Source organism: Mya arenaria, chromosome 5, assembly GCF_026914265.1.
Source record: "Mya arenaria isolate MELC-2E11 chromosome 5, ASM2691426v1".
In the NCBI taxonomy this organism is placed as follows: domain Eukaryota; kingdom Metazoa; phylum Mollusca; class Bivalvia; order Myida; family Myidae; genus Mya; species Mya arenaria.
In genome coordinates, this window is record NC_069126.1 from 33,631,765 (window position 1) to 33,654,731 (window position 22,967).

Genomic DNA, 22,967 nt, shown 5'->3' on the forward strand with positions numbered 1-22,967 from the left:
ATAAATTTAAAAACGTGTATCAACATTCAACGGACATTTCACACTAACGTTGAAGATAAGGAAAATGGAACATTTACAATAAATCGAAGGCATTTACAGCAAAGTCCGAACAGTGATTTTCGTGAACCTGACAAATATTAAACGAAAACAAAGTGAAAATTATGTCACTGTTCCTTCCAAACAATCTAGGGAAACTCTTAGTGAACAGACAGATAAAACACAAACAACTCCAGTTACATACATAACGCATTCTGGGAGGAAAGTTAAAACAACACTGTATATGGGTATTATGTTTAATCTTAGAAGTAAATTATTTCAGATTAGGTTCTACAGTCTCAGATAAGACACTATATGATGGTTAATTAAGTAAAAGCAATGTATCAAGTGACAGTTTCATTATTTTTAAGATTAGAAATTCACAAAAGTCATTTTTATCACTTAGAGTTATGTGAACCCTTAGGCGAAACTGTTTGAGGAGGGTGTTTGGTATTCCTTTAAAAATATGATACTTTGATTACTCGGAGCTGCTTATAAATAGAAGACTACGCCTTCTGCCTTATGTTCAGTTCTCTAAGATTCTGTGTCTTATGATATCAACAAAAGAGCAAACTTCGCAAAATTCGCATGAGTGTTTGACGGACAAGACTCATTTTAGGTAATTTCTGTAGTTGAAGGGTGATTTCTCTCGAATGACTGAAGCGATATGACTGGTTATCTAAATGTTTAGAGATATTATGCCCATACAGATGCTGACTGAATTTGGTGATAAATGGGCAAAGGCTTTTAAAGTTAAAATAAATCAATTAAAAATATCAATTTTAGGTATTTTTATAACTAAATGGCAATAACTCTCGAGTAAGTAAAGCGATATGGCCAGTTATCTAATTTTTCTAAAATATTTTGCCAATACACATTCTGACTAAATGTGGTGATAATTGGACAAGGGCTTTAAAGTAATTGATCAGTCAAGACCAGTTGTAGGTAGTTTCTTTATTAGAGGGCGATAACGCTAGTGTAACTTTAACGATATCGCTGGTTTTCGACCTTGTCCGATAAATTACGCCCATATATATTCTGATCAAATTTAGTGATGATTAGACAAAGAAATTGATCGGACAAGTCCGATGTTAGGTTATTCTATTAAAGGGCAATAACTCTCGAGTGACTAAAGCGATTTTGCTGGTTATCGAGATATTACGCCCATACACATTCTTACCAAATGTCGCGATAATTAGAGAAAGGGTTCTAAAGTTATTGATCGAATAAGACCGAATTTAGATAGTTTCAATAATTAAAAGGCAATAACTCTCGATTGACTAAAGCGATATGGCTGGTTTTGCTGTGATATTTCGCCCATACACTTTCTGGCCAACTGTTATGATAATTGGACAAACGGTTATGAAGTTATTGATCTGAGAAGTCCGAGCTTAGGTAATTTCTAATATTTAAGGTTGATAACACTCCAATGGCTCAAGCAATATTGCTAGTTATCGAATTTGTTCGATTTATTACGCCCATACACAGTATGACCAAATTTGGTGATGATTGGGTGATTGCTTACTGGGCGCCGAAAGCCCACCCGCCCGTAAGAAGTAGATGAAACGATATTACGTCCCGTCCTATGTATTGGCGTATTAAAACATAACAAAAAATTGTTTAAGCTGTGTTTTTTTTTGTGTTTTTTTTCATTATTAGGCTTTTTGTCTTTGTTCAACACTTGGCTCAGAGTTAAGTTTTATGTATCATTGTGCTGAATTAGTTATCAATAAGTTTAAGAATGTAGATTGTTTAAGAATGTAGATAAAAATGTTTTTTTTTGAAATTGTACAATTAAAGTGAATACATCAAACTTTTCTTCAATTAAATTTTGCTAAAATTGTCTATCATTTGTTATTAAAAGAAATCGAAATAAACATTGTTGATTTGTGTTAAAGTTATTTAGAGGAGCCAGTATTTGAAATTTTCACTTATAATTATCATATGTGGTGTATTTTTTATAGACGAGATATACTTTTTTGGGATGTATTTAAATATTTCAATAAATTTAAAAGGTGAATGGACCTTACAGTTTTATAATATTGAATAAGCGTATACTTATTGAAAAGTACCGATGAAAAAAGGTAAGATAAACACTGCAAATGCGAGATAAAAAAGACAGTATATGCTTTTCATCTTGTTTATTGTTTTTGAAAGAAATTGGGGTACAGACAAAGCCTTAGTGTTGTTGTTGGCGTCGAAAGAGCCCATTTGCAAAAAAAAACTTGGCCATAAGATAACTAAAAATAGAGATATCACTCAATGTGATGGAACAAAAGCTTCACCACCTTTTCATAAAAAAGAAGTATAATTGGGAGTGAAGTATGCTTATTAAATGCCCGATGTCCGCGAGAACGCATCAACTACGTTAACGGTCCTAAGCTCTAAAATACAGAATTAAGGACTAAACATCTGTGAAATAAGGCATGAAATAGTATAAAAAAATTTAATTGAGTTGACTAATAGGTTGACCGTTGCTGTTTTAATCAAGTCCTCAAAAACATATAAAGTTTAGGAGAGAAGTAAAAAAACAACAACAAGAAATCGTTCACCTGATTAAAGTGACCAACGAGTCAGTAATTGCTAAGGAAGTTAATTAATATGCAGTTATAAAGTAATTTTAGGCCGCTAGGCCTGCAGACTTTTTATAACCGTATATCGGAAATCGCATCGGCAGTCTCAGTAGTTTCAGACCAAAGTCTTGAGCATGTAGCATAATACATATGCATATTTAAAAACCACTGGTATAAATGAGTAATCTGTTCATTTTGTTACATAATTTGGGGCATTATTAAGATATATGTACGTACATTAAACATACAAGGAGTAATTAGTACTAGGGTGATTCGATCCAGATGTATTTGTCGTTGTAGAAGGAAGCCTTGAAAACCAACCTTATTAACATGTCCAATGCATTTTGATGGGATGCATTTGGTTAAGCAGGCATACCCTGGACATATGTTAAATACGCCTAAGTCTAGAATTGTAGAGTAGACTTTACTAAAAATTGCTAAATACTTTATCCGTGGCAGTGGATTGTTTATGAAATCAAAGCTCCAGATAAGATTTTATATTTTATTGAGAATTACTCCATACCTTATAAGTTACTATATGGCGTATTTCACCATTCAAGTGACTTATACATCATTATCTTATTGTAAATCAATTTAAACTCTAAAAGTTTTTGCGAAGGAAATTATGACCGAGTATATACTATCTTTAGATTTTTATGTTAACAAATATTGTTTACAATTACATGACTATAATCACAAAAAGTTGCAGGCCGAAAGCCATTCAAAGCTTTAAGCACTATAATGTATTGACAATGCTATTATGGACTTTGGCAATAAAACTTTGACATGACTTGACTTTAAATATCAAAGAAATGAAGTATAATAATATATAATTATTACTCTTCTTTAATTACTTTCTTTTTTGGCATCAGCACGGCCCGCCATAGCCGTCGTGTTGACGTTGTCAAGCTCGCCAATGTGAAAGGTGTCTGCGATTAGGTATCGAATGAGCTTTCTTACATTCTTCAGAGAAAAATTTTGCGTTTCCTGGAATTAAAGAATTGAAGGGACTCGTTCATTTAAAGTACAAACTGGCAAATACACACTTATACATTATTTTTTTTGTAAAAGAAGCCTTAAAATATTTTAATACTCAATAATACTCAATAGCATCACTAACGCTTTTTGGCCAAATAAAGCATTTTCTATTATATTTTAATTAATTGTAAAGAAACTTTTGATCATGTTTTATCATTTTTACAAATATTTTGTTCATTTTTCACTTTGTCCCTATAACTGCTTTTGATTCTAAGAATATATCAGGTGATAAATACCTGAGTGGGATGCTAACATTAATGATGATAACGATCACTATAGGATATATTATGTTTATTTTTAATTAAGAAAAGCCAAAAAGATCTGTTCGCTGAGCTAACTACTGTCTTTTATTACCCTAGCTCAATAACTGGAATAATTTTTTACAGGATGCCGCCGCAAATATTGACGCCGACCATGACACCAAGAGTATAGCAATTCCTGGACCTTTTTTTCAAAGGATATGTAGAGTTAATAAAAAAACCATACAGAACGAGAAAAAGAAACGTGTCAGAATTAAATAAAAGATCTACATCATCGTTGTCTGAGCTAGCCAGTAAGGTTCGCAGAAAGCAGTTGGTCGGAATCTGAAACGAACAAAATCACTAATGGTTGATCAAAAATTGTTAATGGTGTGACTATGCTTAATTTTTGGCATCAAAAACAAAATAAACAAAACATGATTAAGAGCATGGAAAACAAAAATCACATATCAAAAGAAAACTGAATGTTTAAGTACGGGGGAAGATATCGGACAACTTTTGATATTTTTTTTTCACGATAACGTTCTGATCTGTAAAGATATTTGATATTTTTTTAAACAGCGAGCACAGCTCTTTTTTAATTAGAAACTCACAAACTTATCTGAAATTAAATAGCATATCTTTGTTTTCTATGGTTTCAAAATAAGCGTGTACAAAAGGGGGTATATTCTAATTCTTCAGTACTGTAGAAGTTTTCTGAAGTTTTCTACAAACGACTATGAATATTTCAAACAATTAATTTATAGCGTTCCATTGCCGTTTAAATTTATTTTTAGCACACCATATGGCTCCTTTATAACCATGTTCTAACTTGATGGTCCGTGAAGTTTGATTCATGTAACACATCAATAATAGAAATGATGCATCACAATATACAAAGGAGGGATTTGTAATCAGTTAATATGATAAAAATATACTTATTAATGAACTCTTACTCTAGCAACTATATCAGTTCGGACAAACATTGCAAGATCTGGGCCGGTTGCTCAAAACCTCCGTTAGGCTTAACAGACCGTTAAACACCTAACGGTCCGTTAAATTTTAACGTTCATTACTGTTGAGTTGCTCAAAAGTCCCGTTATTTTTGACATCTTGATTTAACGGTCGAACCTGCCGTTAAACTTAACTGACCTCCAAAGCTGAATTAACTCTTAACGGGAGGTTTGAGATTGATAGATAATTGAAATATAATTAATCAAAAATGAAAAATAAAACAATAAAAACAAACATTTATTTATATCTCTTTAGTGGTAAGTTGGCTAGATAAAGTAAAAGCATGATTACAGAGTATTTTTTGAGAATAATATTCCCTTTTGACATTTGAAATGTACTGTTTACAATGAGGTACAAAATAACAACTTATTTCGCTACTTACCTTTACTGTTCGAAATGGAGTGTTTGAAGACAGATTGGACTTTTTTTCGTCAAACGATTACTTTCTTTGAACGCTTGAAAACACAATACAGAGTAGTCGGTTGTATAAACGGTTCGGTTGGACGCTTCGCGCCACTGATACGGCTCAAGACCACAGTTATCTGCCCCCCGTTGACAAAGATCCGGATGTGAATACAGAAAACAGAGAGCTTTTGTTCAAGAATCAATATTTTATTAAAATTGAATGAAAGAGAAGAAACAGGTGGCCTCATAGAGCTTAACAAAATTGGACACTATATTGCAAAAACTGATAGTTTTCAGTGTAAAAAATTGAAAAATCATTGCCTGTAGAACTATGTGAATTGGTTGTTTGTAGCCTTATTCCGTCTTGGCTTCAGGGTCATGTATTACTACTCAATTTTGTGAGAAAACACAATGGTCAACCTTATGTTTTCTTGTAATTAAATTTTCTGTCTTTTATTGTTCTACAGCAGCCAGTTTTTCAATTGGGATTGTTTTAAAGTGAAAAGCCAAGTTAGTGTGTATATGAAACATACAGTAAAAATAACGGTTGGGGATAAAAGACTGGCCGGACCGGACCCAATCCGGACCAACGGAAAACTCCGAACTAACACGGACATCGTTCGTAATCGTCCGTTTGTGCAAAAGACTGGCAGCCGGACCGGACTTATTCCGGACCAAATTAAAATACGCATTGCTATATTTCATAGATATTTTATATATCAATCAATATATTTGATTATGTCAGGTTATAACAACAACAACAACAACAACAACAATAATAATAATAATAATAATAATAATAATAATAATGATAATAATAATAATAATAATAATAATAATAATAATAATAATAATAATAATAATAATAATTATTATTATTATTATTATTATTATTATTATAATAATAATAATAATAATAATAATAATAATAATAATAATAAATAATAATAATAATGATTTTAACAACAACGAACAACAATTAACAGCTTATTACATTGTATTTTTAAATACATACATCATACATGAATTACATACAGACACATATAAAGGCGCACATACAGACATACAGACAAATATAAAGGCGCACATACAGACATACATACACTTATAAAGACGAACATACAGACGCACGTACAGACATAAATATAAAGGCGCACATACAGACAAATGTAAAGGCGCACAAACAGAAGCATAAACAGGCGCACATAAAGACAGACATACATATATTAACAAACATATACAGACATACAGGCAGACACATATAAAGACAGACATACAGACAGACATACACATATAAAGACGCACACACAGACAGACAGACGCATAAGTAGTAAGTCAGTAATGCCTATCCAGCACACAACGCACCCAGTGACCCCTTCTTATTCTATATAAATGATGCAATCGGGTACGAAGTAAATTTTCTAGCTCAGTCAAGCGCGACGTGATCTCTCCGCTTATGACATATGTATGGTTGTGGATGTGAGACCATTGTTTATCATTCATATTAACTGTTTTATCTACATGTAGACGATCGATATGTATGTTAACCCGTGGCCTTTCGGTATTCTTTGTTCACTCATGTATAATATGAATGATTTTGAGATTCCGCGTTAATGTCAACACAGTTCCAACAGCATTACTATATAATGTACAGCATCATAAAAACACATTTGGGCTTTAAGTTCAACAACCTTTCAACAGCAGAGATATATTCGGCGCAGATTTTAGACGGAATCAATCGTATACTATTATTATTGTGGCTAACACCTGTATTTCCCGCGTTTACACGGTGCAATATGCGGGATCCCAAATCGGTATTCAATAACGATGACATAATATGGGCGCCAAATAATTTTATTTCAAATACAGAACCTCAGTTTATGCCTAACTGATATATACTAGTCACAGCTATAATAATGAATAAACACATCAATACAAAATTGTATCATTTTATTTTATAGTTAGTTTACAAGCCTTTTTAAATACAAGTACATATAACACAAAGTGTAGCATATAAATTCTATTTTATAAACAAGTTAATTATATATATACAAAATATAATGTCAGAGACTCGTTTTTATACAGAATAGAGTTCATTAGTATCAATAAGGAAAAGTAAAGTAATCCTTATTGATTACCCTTTTGTCAAACACAATCCTATAGTCTTTGGTTTCTTGTCTCGTGACAAGTGTGGTGTTAGTAATGTCCCTACATATTTTCATGTCTGCAACTTGAACCCCTTAATCATGTCAACCACCATAGCGTAATTTATCTTAAGGGAGTTTTTAAAATGTGTGTGATTCCTTTTACTTTGCAGACTGATTTATAACCATTTTTTTCACAACGTTGTGTTTTGTACGCATAGTTTTTCGGTCCACCCGTAACAAAACTCGTAATTTTGTTTCCTGAAACCTGTCCGTCATATCCCTGAGATAATCTTCAAGAGGTGGTTTCCACTGCCCTAGTCCGGATGAAAATAGTATCGAGTCTGTGTCACAATAAAGTGCACGCCTTCCAAGATGCTGTAGATAGCTGTAAAGTTTAATACGCGCCTGTGCTGTTGTATATGCAGCTATGACAACGTTTCTCCGGGAAAAAGCCTCAATAAAATCGTCATTGTATGCCCAGTCTAACTGCACAGTTCCTTCATTGACAAAACGGATGTTCTGTATTTGTTGTTGATCGCTGGTCATAAGTCAAAGAACGCGTTTGTATCTGTTACATAAGACGTCTTTGCTAGAGAAGGAGCTCAGCATCAGTTTTGCCAAGGATCGAAGGCCTGGATTTTTGCATATCCTGTCATAGTCTAAGAGTATACCTTCTTTGTCATAACAATTTTGCATATATGAATGCTTGTCATCTTCTGTCTGAACCATTCAGGCCACCCACTGGCCTCCTGTTTGACTTTTAGGAAGGTATTCACGTATTCGGTGAATATACCGCCACATTTGGAGTTTTGGTCATACTGTGATATCTTAGGAAAATGCCAAACTGCAAAGATTTCCATTATTTTGTAGCCCTGAGACAGGGCCAGTTTGACTTCATCTGTATTCCAAGTACCCAGAAAGGCTCTTTCATTTTCAGTGTGCTGACATGGCGACCGCTGGTATTGGTCTGCACATGATCTGCATAGGCTGAAAAGTAGTTTTCCATTCGACTTCACGGGTAAAACAGGTAGATAGAGTCCACGTGGAGGTACAATTTTACACTTGACCAGACCCTCGTATTTGGTGATGTCGTTGAAATTTTCTGTGATAATTTCGGGATGTCCTAGAGGTATTTTTACCAGTTCTGTTAACATACGGATACAACGATGTCACATCATAATAGTTTATTTCTTGGTCATTTGACGCTTCTTCGTACACTTTGAATCCTTATGTTCTTCCACCGTAAAATGCATCTCGCGGCTCTAGTGGGGTCACTATATTCATAGACCTTATAAATTCTTGCAAACCAGGGGTATTCTGTATTTCCTTTTTAAAATCGCATTCCCACTTCCACACGTACGTATATCCCAGGGACTCTATATACTGTCCAATGTTCTAGCATACAGATCGCCCATTGTCATATCATTCACGGGATTGATGGTGTTACTTTTAAAGCAACGGTTACAACCGTGCCAAAAGAAACCATTCATTTCTAAAACAACTTTCTCTCCTTCTTCAGTTTCGTAGTATCCGTCAACTTTGTAAGGGCCTATTTGTTTTTCACCGACATTTCGACCATGTCGTATGTACACATCCTTTTGCTATGCAAGGTAAACCAGCCATTTTTATGCTAAAACAGACTGTTTCTCTTCAGGCCTGTAACCGTGTGTTGGAATAATGCCAATACTTTCGTTCTCCAGAAAATTTCGTCTGAACACCAAATTACATGCCGATGCAATGGTCAAACATTTTTCAAACGGATCTATGACTGGAACTTCATTCTTTTGTGTTATTTCCTGAAACAATTCTCGAAACTTCGGGCAGCATTCCCTCAGAATGTCCACATCTGATCGGCAGTATTTTAACAGTTCATATTGAAAATCGAACGCGTCGTTTTTATGAATGTCATACCAAGCAAGGAACTCCAATCGTTTGTCTATTTTCATACCATCTGGGTAATAGTACTTTAGGTCTGGTAACTTTGTAAGGGTGTTGGTTTGATTTTCTTGTCGATTGAATAGATGTGGAAAATAGCCCTTTGCTAATTCTGTGATTCCAAATGCTTTAGGCATATCCGCTAATGCCATTGGAATGAAGTTTATGGAATCTATGAAGCGCATCTTGCATACAGGAACTTTAATGGACATAAATTTCGTTCCATTGGTAATGACCTCAGGAAGAATGGCATTGTCATGTAAGTATTGGATAGCTGTCATAGCCCTTGAAGTTATGACAAATGACGGTAGCACCAACATTTTCCTCAGAGAATAACCATTGACAAAACTGCTGGGTGGTCTTCTCTCCTTTGAAAACTAGTTCATTTTTCCACAGTGATCACACTCTGAATCGATCGATAAGTTACTGTCCAGGCCCTGGGTGCATACCCTTTGTACGACGCATAAGTTAGGCCGATGTTCAAAGGAACCACAAGTTGTTTTTTTACAGTTACCGCACTTTCCGTTAACGCCTTAAAGATATCCTTTCTCACATTGGAGCTGCTGATCTTGTGTGCACTCAATGTCAAAAATATATATTTGGTATCCTGTGTTTTTGTTCTTTCAGTTGCGGTCTTATGTTCATCCTCTTCAACTGGCTGCATAAAACACTGGTGATCTTCTTCCACAAAGTCTTTGCATGCTTTACAGTATGTTTCATTACACATGTGAGGATTCTTATGCTTCCGCATATTTATTGCTTGTCCGCAATCTCTACATTCGTAATACAGACAACAAGTTGATGTTCCAGTATCATGATTCTGCTTGTGCATTAAAAAGCATGTTTCGTTGATGAAATATCGATTGCAGTCACCACAATATTCCCAGGGCACAGAGTCGTCCTCGTGTATACGATGACAGTGAACGCAAGGATTGTTGCAGGCATGTTGCTCTTTGTTACTGTAATCCTTTTTACATTGAACGCAAAAGTAACTTCTATTCAGAAAACCTGCGACTCTCGTGATAACATCATAGTGTTCATTGGGAGAATAAAAGTAAATAGGTATGCCGTCTTCCTGTCCTTCATAGATAATAGCGTTAAAGTGTTCCTTCGACAAAACAATGATCTTATAACTGGGAAGTACTGCTTGAAATTGTTTCACCACTTCAATACCGCAGCGTTGTAAAGGTACTCCAGCCTTGTCGTGTAAGTTAATTGCCAGTTGTTTTTGCGCATGACGCCCTTGGCGTATGTTATCCCAATGCGGGTGTTTTCTATACGTGCTATTGCTGTAACTAGTACATGTGCACAACAAAGGTCATCGGTTTTTCTAATCTTTATGACACTACCTTTTTTTTAACATCTTTGATATGTCCACATAAGGCTTGCCATGAGTTCCACTTCCAGTAGGTAAATGTACATGAACGAGCTCCAGCCCAAATGTTTCATCAAGCACAAATTGTTCATACGACTGAAGCACCCTCTCTATTTCTGACAAAAGTATGTCGACTGTAAGTTCAGACCTTCTCATAAATGGAAGAACGATAGGAAAGTCCAATTGCGGATTATTCATTGTAATTCTCACTTTATCGGTAGATGGTATTTTGCCTGCGATACTGTCAATAATTGACTGGAAAATTTGTTTTAAAGTTTTGATAATGTTTGGAAGTTCCCTGATCTCCATATCTTTGATTGATATTTTGTAATACGATGCGGTCGAGTTGAACTTTTCTATTCTTTTTTCACTGATCTTATCCATCCGATAGTATTCCTTCGCATAATCCTTTGCTGTTAATTTTTGTTTCTTATGACTGGATTAGTATCTGCCCCGTCATCACGAGTCCTTTTTCTGCCTCCACCACTCTGGCTTTCGTGTTGCATGAAATGCTCATCAAGAGCATCTCTTCTTGTGAATACACGAAGACACTCCGGACAATGGTGATTATTTTCGTCTTTATGTTTTTTCATGTGTTGTTCCAAATTATTCTTTCTGGTGTGCTGCATCAGCTGGCTCAGTCGAGGGAAACTTGCATCACACACTCCACATTCGTATGCCATGATCGTAGATTTAAAGTAAATTTAATTGGAAATAAGCGATCCCCTTATGATAAAGAATTCAATGTACGATATAATTTTATACAATTATGAAAAAAATAGATTCCAGTCATGTTTTCCATATGAGTATAAAATTATCTTTTTGAAAAGGCAGCTTGATCAGGAGAGACAATAAAACAAGCCAGGCGAGACTACAAAAAGCCAGGCGATACTACATAAAAGCCAGGTGTGACTAATGATAAGCTAAACAATTACCTTTTCTCGTTATGCCAAGTGTCTTTCACTTCACGTTTAATCCGACGATGTTGGCGTTCTATCTGCAAAATGAAAAATTGAGTATAAATACATACGTATTTAAATCATAATTGTGCGCATACGCAAACACTTGTTATTCCAGGAATTTGATTGGTGAATTAAGAGTTGTAATGATTGGTCAATGGTGGTATAACATACCATTTTGATTGATGTATGTGTCTACAACGTCTTACTAGACTGTTTGCAGAAAATATGTATATAGAACCTGTTTCAAGTAACGGTGACTCATTTGTGAGCTAACAGGAGACCGACCAACATGTACTCTACACGATGTCAAGATTGTCATCATGACTTTTCGAGAAAAGATGTGATGCTAAGACATCGAAGAAACATACACGGGGAAATTATTAAATCGTATCCGAAGGGGAGTAAAGCGCATCTGCCGCCGCCGCCGCCGCCAACATCACCGCTGCCGCCGCCGCCGCCGCCGCCGCCGCCTTCACCACCACCGCCGCCGCCGCGATCACCGATGCCGCAGGGAGCACCACATAGAGCGCATTCGGGATCACCGGATGTATACCTAGGAGCGCCAAAAGCATTACAGCAGCCAGGAGATAATACGATTGTACCGAATATGGCGTTTCAACATCCATTTACTATGATGATTTCGGGACCCACAGGTATTTATCTTCATATATATTTGTTATTGATAGGTACTAATGGGTTTTAGTACTGAAAGTTGAATTTATACAACATCTCTGTTTTATTTCAGCATGTGGGAAGACAACATTTGTAAAAACTTTGCTGCAACATCATAACACTTGGATGAAGCCTAGTGTGCAGAGAATAGTTTGGCTTTACAAGAGATGGCAACCGCTGTATTCAATCATCCAAAGGATTGTGCTACCGAGAGTGGAATTTGTTCAAGGAATCCCAGCGGACCTGGAAGATGATGACTTTTTTGATCCCAGAATCAACAATTTACTCATTTTGGACGACCTGTTTTCTGAAGCTGGCAAAGATAAACGTATAACAGATCTATTTACGGAGGGGTCCAATCATAGATCGTTATCAGTGATTTCCAAATATCAGAACTTGTTTGGTAACAAGGACCCGACACAGAGAAGAAATTGTCATTATTTGGTACTATTTAATAATCCTGTAGACCGCCAATCGGTGATGACTTTGGCTCGTCAAATGTACCCCGGGCAAACGGAAAAGTTTATGAAAGCGTTTGCAAAAGCCATAAAATTCCCGTACGGATATCTCTTGGTAGATTTGAAGCCATTCACGCACGAGGACCAAAGATTAAAATGTGACATTTTCTTGGCTGAACAGGACAGAAAGTTCAAACCGTGAGTCACTTGACCCCAGAAGAGGGTATAAATGTAGATAGAACACCCGTACCTTATCATTCTTCAATCGGAGTTCAAACAGATCACATCGCAGAAACATCGGATAATGAAAATACGATGGCTGAAAAGGGGCAAAATTGTGATGATTGTGGAGCACTATTTGATACTACGCACGACGTGCAACGACACGTCAAAAGTGGTTGGTGTCCAGAAAGCAGGGAACCGCCCGCAAAAAGACCTAGGACTGAAGAAGATAGCGAAAACGAACCGAAAGAGGATATAGAAGAAAACGATGGTTTTATACATATATGGAAAATTGCTCAAAAACAAAACAAAGATAAATTTAACAAGGTATACGATCAGTACGTCAATGACGGACATAATGAAGAAGATTCGTATGAAATGGCTTCGGAACGTACACAGTCGTTTAAAGAATAACTTTTCTTTGAAAATTATCAGCGTCTTTTGGAAATGTACTGGCTGCCGTTGCTGACAAATGCGTCCCATAAAATTATAGTGGAGCAAATCGAGAAACTACGACAAAGCGGCGTTAGTTTGCCTTCTGCAGAAAAAAAGAGTCCTTCGGAAATATAAGCACGAGTTTCAAGACTTTTTCGAGCAATCGCATGACAGCGGAGACGAGAGTGATGACGAAAGTAGTGATAGCGATGAGCAATAAATATATGAACTGGAAACATATAACTTCATTTGTACATAGGGTTTGGACGGATGCAATCATGGCTCCTTGGGAGGAGTATTTAAAGACTATCTACTACGATCCGTCACACGCTGCCAGTTTTGCGGTACCTCAAAAACTGTTCAAAGTGGTGCAGCGAGAAGGCAAATACAAATTTGGAATGCACAGCATTCGGAAATATTTGCATGACCAAGAATCGTACAGTCTTCACAAACCCGTGCGACGGCGCTTTCAACGAAATCATGTTATTTGCGCGGGAAAAGACGATGAGTGGATGGCCGATCTCATCGATATGGTCAAGTTTGAAAAATGGAACGACGCCTACAAGTACATTTTGCTGGTGATTGACACATTATTCCAAGTACGTGTGGTTACGCCCTTTACGACGGAAAACGGGTCGGGAAGTCGCAGATGCGTTTACAGACATATTTGAACAGTCTGGTCGTGATCCAGCAAAACTTATTTCGGAAAAGGTACATTTTAATTCAAATATATATGTGTATATAAGTAAATATAAAAAAAATTGTTCGTTTAAACTTTGCGTAAATAGTTCATATTTAAATTGTGTTTATTCAAATACTAATAATTCGCTTTTTGCATTTTCAGGACCTCATGCGCAAGTTCGACGTGCATTACTTTCCAACACAGAGCGAAACCAATGCCTCTATTTTGACCATCAAACAGAAACTGTACCGCTACTTTACTCACTAAGACATTTACAATTATCCTCCCGTATTGCAAGACATCGCCGCTAAGTTACAACAATACCCATTATAAAACCATTGCTATGCGACCCGCCGACGTCAAAAACAATAACCAGGAAGAAGTGAGATTAGCTACATACTTTGCACAAAACTCCAATGGAAGCAATCATCGCCGAAGCTGAAGCCGTTAAATATAAAGTCGGAAACTACGTACGCATCAGTCATCTGAAAACCGCGTTTACTCGAGCTTACGATCATACGTATTCAGGAGAGGTATTTCGCGTACATACACGGTACCACAGAGGCATACTACCAATCTACAGACTACAAGATCTGCAGGGCGATGATATTAAAGGAACGTTTTATGAAAGTGAGTTACAGAAAGTACACGTGGATACAGATCAGACGTGGAAAGTGGAAAAAGTATTAAAACGCCGAGGCAAAGGACGTACTAAACAATATTTTGTGAAGTGGAAGTATTACCCTAAAAAGTTTAATAGCTGGATAAATGCTAGTGACATTGAATAATGCCTGTTCAGTTACCGTAACTGTCTTGTGTCATTAGCATTGAATATAAACATGTGTCGTTTTGACAATTAAGTTCGTATACCCCCATGTTGGTTGTACTATACAATTATGAAATAACTGTAAAAGTCATACAAGTGAATGCAGCGTGTGTACTAACATTTTGTAAATAAGCTGTATGGTATCGTACTTTTAATGTATGTAAAATATCAATATTGTCAAAACTTTATTTAGGAGTGTTTGTGTAGACCGTTTTAAAAGTTTGTAAACAAAAATATGTAAACCTCATATTTGTTATATTTTTTATTTATTAACTTTTGAAACCTCAATCAGTCTTTTTGCTCAGACGACTTGCATTTTACCAGTGCATATTTAATTTATTACAATGTATCTAAATAGTACTGACCATTAAAATATTCACTGACATTGAAAGAAGCTTGGGTTTTGCTTTATTAAACGTTCATTTAGTTCTCTTAAAAAGAGCCTTTCATCATGCGGAACAGAACAAATAGTTTCAAATTATAGAACACCAATGTGCTTTTGAACTAGATAAATATACTTTTTTACTGCACGAGAGTTATACAATAACCTTAGTATATAATGACTGAAATACACTTAAACAACTCATTAACAACCATACGAACGTTTAAATTAAATTCAAATGAAGCATTAGCCGGTAATCAAGGTAAATCACATTTCATTAAATGTTTGGATGGACACATAATGGCACGCTTACAAGATTAATATGTATAATCACATTTCGCTTTTAAAGTTTCAATATCATAAAACAATTCAAATTTTGCGCTATTTTAAAGCCCTAAAGTAACTGGTTAAAGTATAATATTGGCCTAGTTTTATTCAACCAAGCACGTTCAATATATATGACTCAGTCGCACAACTATGCGATTTTATCATATCGGCTAACATTAACATAGTTTAAATAAGTTTACCTGTATTCCGACTATAACATGTAAGCAAAAGGCCGGTGAAATTGGGGAATATTAGAAATAAATCATGGGATGTTTTGTGTTTTGTGATTTTGACAGATTTAAAACATAGAATGTTGTCCTCTTAATACGGATATGTAGGAATAATTGGGAGCGTATATTACCAGTAATTAATGTGATTTTTCGCGTTAATTGCTTGGTATAACTACATTTTCAGACGAACTAAGAACTGACGTGGTATGTTTTATTCCTATTTACAGACATGTTCCATATATATATATGTGTACACACGTAATAAGTTGAACCTTGTTTTTATCAAGTTAACAAGGCGTTGAAATACTTATTATTAAAATGATGAACTGGGTTACCTGGTGCTGGTAACGATTTTTAAATACTATAAACGTTAAAAACTGGTGTAATAAAGTATGTTCACATTACTAGTTATAGGGAAAAAGTTTAAATGCGATTTGTAAAACAACGAATTTTTACAACCTGTGTTGACAAATGCAGGCAATGGATTACAACATAATTTCTACATTTTGGCTTAATTCGTATCATGTTTAATGATATTTCGCTTTAAAAAAATGCAAGCAATCGAACAAGCAGGGTCGTAAATTTTATGAAACTATCCATTGAAATAAGGTTGCTTCTAATATAATAATACTATACACATACCATAAAAACAACAAAACGGTTTTCTATACGTAACATTATGTACGACCAATGGCGTACTTTTCTACCAGCGAGAGGGAGATTCAAAAGATATTTCAGTTATTCTACTCAACTAGCAATCGCTTAGACCTCAAAGTTTATGTGTCTACTAATATGTAATCAATTTATAGTAGAAATGACAGTCAATTAAAAAAAAGACCTTACCTTTATTCTATCCCATAAGCAGCAATTAAACACGAGCCGAATATTGTCTGTACTCGAAATAAATGATTTGGCGCCCATATTACGTCATGGTTATTGAATACCGATTTGGGATCCCGCATATTGCACCGTGTAAACTCGGGAAATACGAGTGTTAGCCACAATGATAATAGTATACGACTGATTCACTACGCTGTCTAAAATCTGCTACAAATATAGTTCTGCTGTTGAAAGGTTGCGGACCTAAAAGTCCAAATTCGTTAATATGATGCTGTACAATATATAATAATGCTATTGTAAGTGTGTTGACTTTAACGCGGAATCCCAAACTTGTTTATATTAGACTGTACATTACTAAATAAAAAGAGTACATGAAAATCAACGGGTTAACATACATATTGATCGCCTACATGTAGATAAAACTGTTAATATGAATGATAAACAATGGTCTCACATCCACAACCATATCATATGTCATAAGCGGAGAGATCACGTCGCGCTTGACTGAGCTCGAAAATTGACTTCGTACCCGATTGCATCATTTATATAGAATAAGAAGGGGTCACTGGGTGCGTTGTGTGCTGGATAGGCATTATTGACTACTCGCATATACAGAAGCACATACGTACAGAAGTACGCACATGCATATAGACACACATCTGTACAGACGCACATACAGACGCACATTCAGATGTACATACATACAGAAGTACGCACATGCATACAGACAAACATCCGTACAGACGCACATAAAGACGCACATATAGTCGCAAAAACACACAGGCAGACACATATAAAGACACACATGGAGACAGGCATGCACATATAAAGATGCACATACATACGCATATAAAGTCGCACATACAGACACGAAGACAGGTGTACATACAGACAGACATACGGACACATACAATGACACACATACAGACAGCCACGCACTTATTAAGATGCACATACAGACACGCAGACATACAAACAAATATAAAGTCGCACGAACAGGCACACAAACAGTCAGATAGACATCTATAAAGAAAAACATACAGACATACAGGCAGACAAATGTAAAGACGCACATATAAAAGCACATTCAAACGCACATACAGACATAAATACAGACATAAATACAGACGCACATACAGTAACAAATACAAACACACATACAGACGCTCATACAGACATATATATATAGACGTACATACAGACGCACATACAGTCAGACATACACATACAGACGCACAAATAGAAGCATATACAGACGCACATACACTCAGCCAGACGCACAGACAGACAAACGTGCAGACGCACATCCAGATGCACATAAAAACGCACATACAGACAGACACCCCATTTAGTTCATTTTTTTCCAGTAAAAACGCTGAGTTTTGTAATGAAAACATTACAAGATGCAAATATTGTTGTAGCAATTCATGAACGTATTTAAATGATGATAATTTAATAATGAAACATGCAGAGTCAGTTAGAAGCATTATGCCTGCAAGATATATTACTGTCTTTGTGTTGTAAACCCTGTAATGTTACATAAGGTAAAATGTACTCACATCTAGGCAACATACGTCATCCTTTATTTTCACAAATATGTCACTAGCTTTATATCCGGAAAATGACCTCATTATAATTGCACTATCACGAACATACCTATCAAAGTATTTAGTCCAACTATGACCAACATCAGGGCCATTTCATTTGTTTTGCACAATGCACTTTAAAAGAACAATTCTTTGAAACACAGTTCACGATATTGCCACCATGTTCTAACTACATGTTTATCATACTGATTTCAGGTGTACACTAATGAGACTGAAAGAATGAAGCTGTAGTTTTTTAGATGTGTTTATGTTAAACTTACGGTTTCTGATTGGGTAAGTTATTTTCTTTTGATGTCTATTATGAAAAAAATATTTATAGGCGCGAACAATTAACTGTGGAGGTACTTTCTCACATAATTGTTCAAAATATATATCATATTTGAATACTATATGATTTTGAAAATAATATGCACTAAGCTATTATTATTATTATTATTATTATTATTATTATTATTATTATTATTATTATTATTATTGTCCGGTATTTGTCCGGTCCGGTTGCCAGTCTTTTATACCAAGCCAAAATTACGAACAATTTCCGTATAAGTTCGGAGATTTTCGTTGGTCCGGATTTGGTCCGGTCTGGCCAGTCTTTTATACCCAACCGTTATTATTTAAAATAACTGTGGGCAAACGCCATACTTCGCCACTTTTATTACAAACTCCTTTCCCTTCAACTAAAAGATCTACTTTGTGCTTTGGGGCAGGGGACAAAAATAAATAAATTCAACATTTCATCAGAAATTCCATTAGAGAACGGAAGTGTGAGCTAGCCTCAACAATTGCTTATCGTATCTGTGGAAATCCTCATTAAAACGGGACTGATCGATACCTTGGTTGGTGGAATAAGCGAAAAAACGAAACACCCGGATAATACTCATAGTATAAGTATATACTGTACCTGTTTTAACTTTATTTATGCTCACGTATTTTTCTAATTACCGTTGAACGTATAACTTTAACAGTTTCCGGAAGGCTCGGTACAACTGTTGTAAGTACCCGGCTGTATGAGTAAAAATTCCACATCTTTCTACTTTTTTAAATAACCTACGCTCTGATTCACAGTCGGCTGATGCATATGAGTGTGCAAAAGGGGGATGCTTGGATTCACACAATATTGTGTGTGAGGGGCTATGTCGTGTTTGAGGGGGGGGGGGGGGACGTAAAAAGTGTATATACTTCTATTTTGATTTCCGTATACTTTATTGTGTGTGAAAATGGGATCAGTGTTTGGGTATTGGGAAACAAGGGGGATATAAGAAGGTCATATATGCAACTTTAATTCGAAAAACATTTAAATGTTCATAGATATGTACAAAATATTGTGCAAGGAGTGAGGGACTTTTAGGAGTTGTTGGGAAGCTGGAGGGGGAGGAGGAGCGGTTAGTGCAATTAACAGGGTCTCATATGCTGCTTTCCGATTACATTTAAAGAACTTTAATTTACACAAAATTATACAATACAGTTTTAAATTGTTGTGATCATATCAATTTCTTCACGTATTGTTATAATCTCAATTATTTTCTTAATTGAAACACATTTGTGCAGGTTAGTGAAATATGGTACATTTGAATTGCATTACATTTAAGTTATAAATTAAGCCATATTAATGGGCTAGTAACATATAACATATAAACTAAAAGAGAGTGTACATGGGGATTGAGGAGGCTGGAAATCATGCTATATAGTGTGTATGAGGTGGGGAAAATCGTGTGTGAGGGTGGGGGCTATATTGAAAGATTTTAAAGCTACTTTAGTTTTCGAAAATCGCTTAAAATGTCCATAAATATATGTAATTTAGTTTGCAAGAGGTGGGGGAGGCCAGGGTATATACTGTAGTGTGTTTGATGTTGGGTAAATTATTTTGAAGGGGGAAGGAGAGGTGGGAGGTACTTTAAAATGGTCGCAAATACTATTTTAATTTCCAGTGTGTGTTGGGGGTATATTGTGTTTGATTGGGGTTGGGATGTTTTTTCATATATAATATTGCATGCGAGGGTGATGTGGAAGGCTGGGGTTCATACCATATTGTGTGTGTTTTTTATGTTTATTTATTATTTTTAAACATAAAAAAATATATATGAAGCCCTTCTATAGCCCCCCTCCCCCTGCCCCTCAAACACGATATAGCCCCTCATAACACTTCAATATGAGTCCAAGCCCCCTCCTTCATACTTGCACACTCTATTATTTTCCGGTTATTCCGTTTTTCGGTAGTTTCGCAAACTGACCCCCTTATTAGGTCGGTCATTTCATATCCTACAATGTACAATAAGTCTCCTTGACCATACATGTAACGGTCATTGATTCATCCTTATAATGTTATGATAAGAACTGTGTAGGGTATGAAACTCCCCTTACAATGTTTGGTGCCTAATACATTCCATTTATGTTGCGGCCCCAATGTACATCCGTAATGGACACGAAGCCCGATTTTGATGCCTGTTTTATTAAATAGACGTATTGACAAAATTTCTTTGTAAATTTAACAAGGTTATATAGTTGCAGATTCGACAGCTAATGAATAAACATTTTAGATGAAAATACTTTTATTGACTTTGGATTATTTGGAGTATTGATAATGGAATTACTATTGAAGGTAAAATATGTTGTTAGTTTTATGTCAGTGATACTGATTTTTGTAATACAGCTGTTGATCCCAAAATACAGACGATTAGTTCACGTTCATTTAAAATAAAGCATATAAATATAGAATAATTCTTCTTTCGTCATAATGTTTCTACTTATAACTTCGTCAATTGATTTTTCCTTCTTCCACCAATCTTTCATTTTTATCAAATTCTTATATTAATTGATTTATTTTCCCAATTCATTTCTTAAAAAAGATGTGTTTTTCCAGATTTTGAAGATATCTGGCAGTCCACCATCTTTCAATGGGATTAATTGGATTGAATGATGCATTATGGGACAGGAAGTAGGAGTAAACGGACTGTTAAGTATTTTACGCTGCCGTTAGTTAACGTCAGCGTTAAATTGCATTGAGCAACTCATATTTAACAGGGCGTTAAGTAACGCCCCTTATTGCATATGTTACTATATATAGTAACATTTTAGGCTGAAAATGGGTCATTACGGACCGGGTTCCACCGCCGTAATGGCTGATGTGCCAATTATCCATAATGAGACTACTTTCGGTAAAACGCGTACCTGAACAGTTAACGGCAGAGTTCGATGGAATTAGCAACGCAAACATGGACGGAGAAAGGTTGCTTGCATGGCAAGCTCCTATTTCGTGAGTAATTAAAATAACAAATAATATGGATGTAAACGAAATCTTACCTTACAGTATGCTTATACCTGTCTGATACATCTTCTTTACCATCATTTCCACTGCCATTTAAAGCATTTTCAACGTATAAGTAAACGATGTCTAGTATAATCCACGACCAAATGATACATATACCAAGCAGCGGCCTTTTGCATCACATGATCGTGCCTCATATTTACATTACATTTATATTACTCAAAGTTCTGCATTGACAGTTGTCTAGAATATGTCATCAACATATTTTAGTCATCCATTTTTGTTTTGTTTAGAGCCGCTAAATAATACAATTTAAAATAATATTCATTAAAACACAAACACGTGGTAGTGTGATTTGGATATTGCTTAAACATGCTATAGATATATAGCATATCTATGTTTTAAATGACCTTACCTTAGAAAATATCTTAAATTTATCCAGTTTTATCATTCCACACCACACTATTTTGACCTAGAAACAATGACTCTAATGACGTCACGAATGCAATAGCTGCGTCATACGTCAATCAGTGCGATATTCGATAATTGTCCAATTAAACAATCAATGAATACTTATTGCAGCTAGAGTAAAGGCCGAAATGTTTTTTTTATAAAACTAAAAAAACAAACATATGCAATAAAAAGGTTAAAAAACGGTGCAGGTGTGCCGTCTATCCATAATGGCACACCTGGTCTGCAATGGAACCAGGTGTGCCATTATGGACAGACGGCACACCTGCACCGTTTATTTACCTCAAAGTAAGGGATTTAACGGACTGTTAAGGCAACGTACCGTTATATTGAATAGAGGATTTGAGCAACTGGCCCCTGGCCTCTATCCACTTAAGGTTTGCATTATGTTTATGATGGATTTAGCAGCATTATCACCAAGTTTTATAAAATGACAAAAGGTATGCTGAAAAAAAAATAATGAAAAGTATCTGTTGATTCATTTTCCTTCCACAAATCAACAAATATATAAAAAATATAAGTGAATATGATCTTTGATCAAAATACTTTACATTTGTATGACAAACATCATTTAGTTGGAAAATTTTATGGGAATAAGGACCTTTGATGTATTATAAAAAAATACTTTCGTCTCAGAATATAAATTGCAAAACATAATTGTTGAAAATTCTTCAAGTATTTACGATGTATACATTCATCATTGTAATGCATTTTCTACTTATAATAGGTACACGACTAAATGTTATCTCATTTTACTAATATTTCAGCGTCGCGGTCAATCCATAGAGGGCTGACTGTACAAAAGAATCAGTTTATTTAAAAATAT

The 22,967-nt window shown here is 35.4% G+C and overlaps 1 protein-coding gene across 1 annotated transcript in view; it reads right to left on the reverse strand.

Annotated features, from left to right (window-relative positions):
- The window catches only part of LOC128235634 (transient receptor potential cation channel subfamily M member-like 2), a 60,400-nt gene that overhangs the window by 25,301 nt on the left and 12,132 nt on the right, over positions 1–22,967 (reverse strand). Inside the window, exons 11-12 of the mRNA XM_052950438.1 lie at positions 4,178–4,231; positions 3,464–3,596 (exon numbers count right to left, since the gene is read on the reverse strand). Of these exons, the coding sequence (XP_052806398.1) occupies positions 3,464–3,596; positions 4,178–4,231 (187 nt within the window). The remainder of the gene's footprint in view (positions 1–3,463; positions 3,597–4,177; positions 4,232–22,967) is intronic.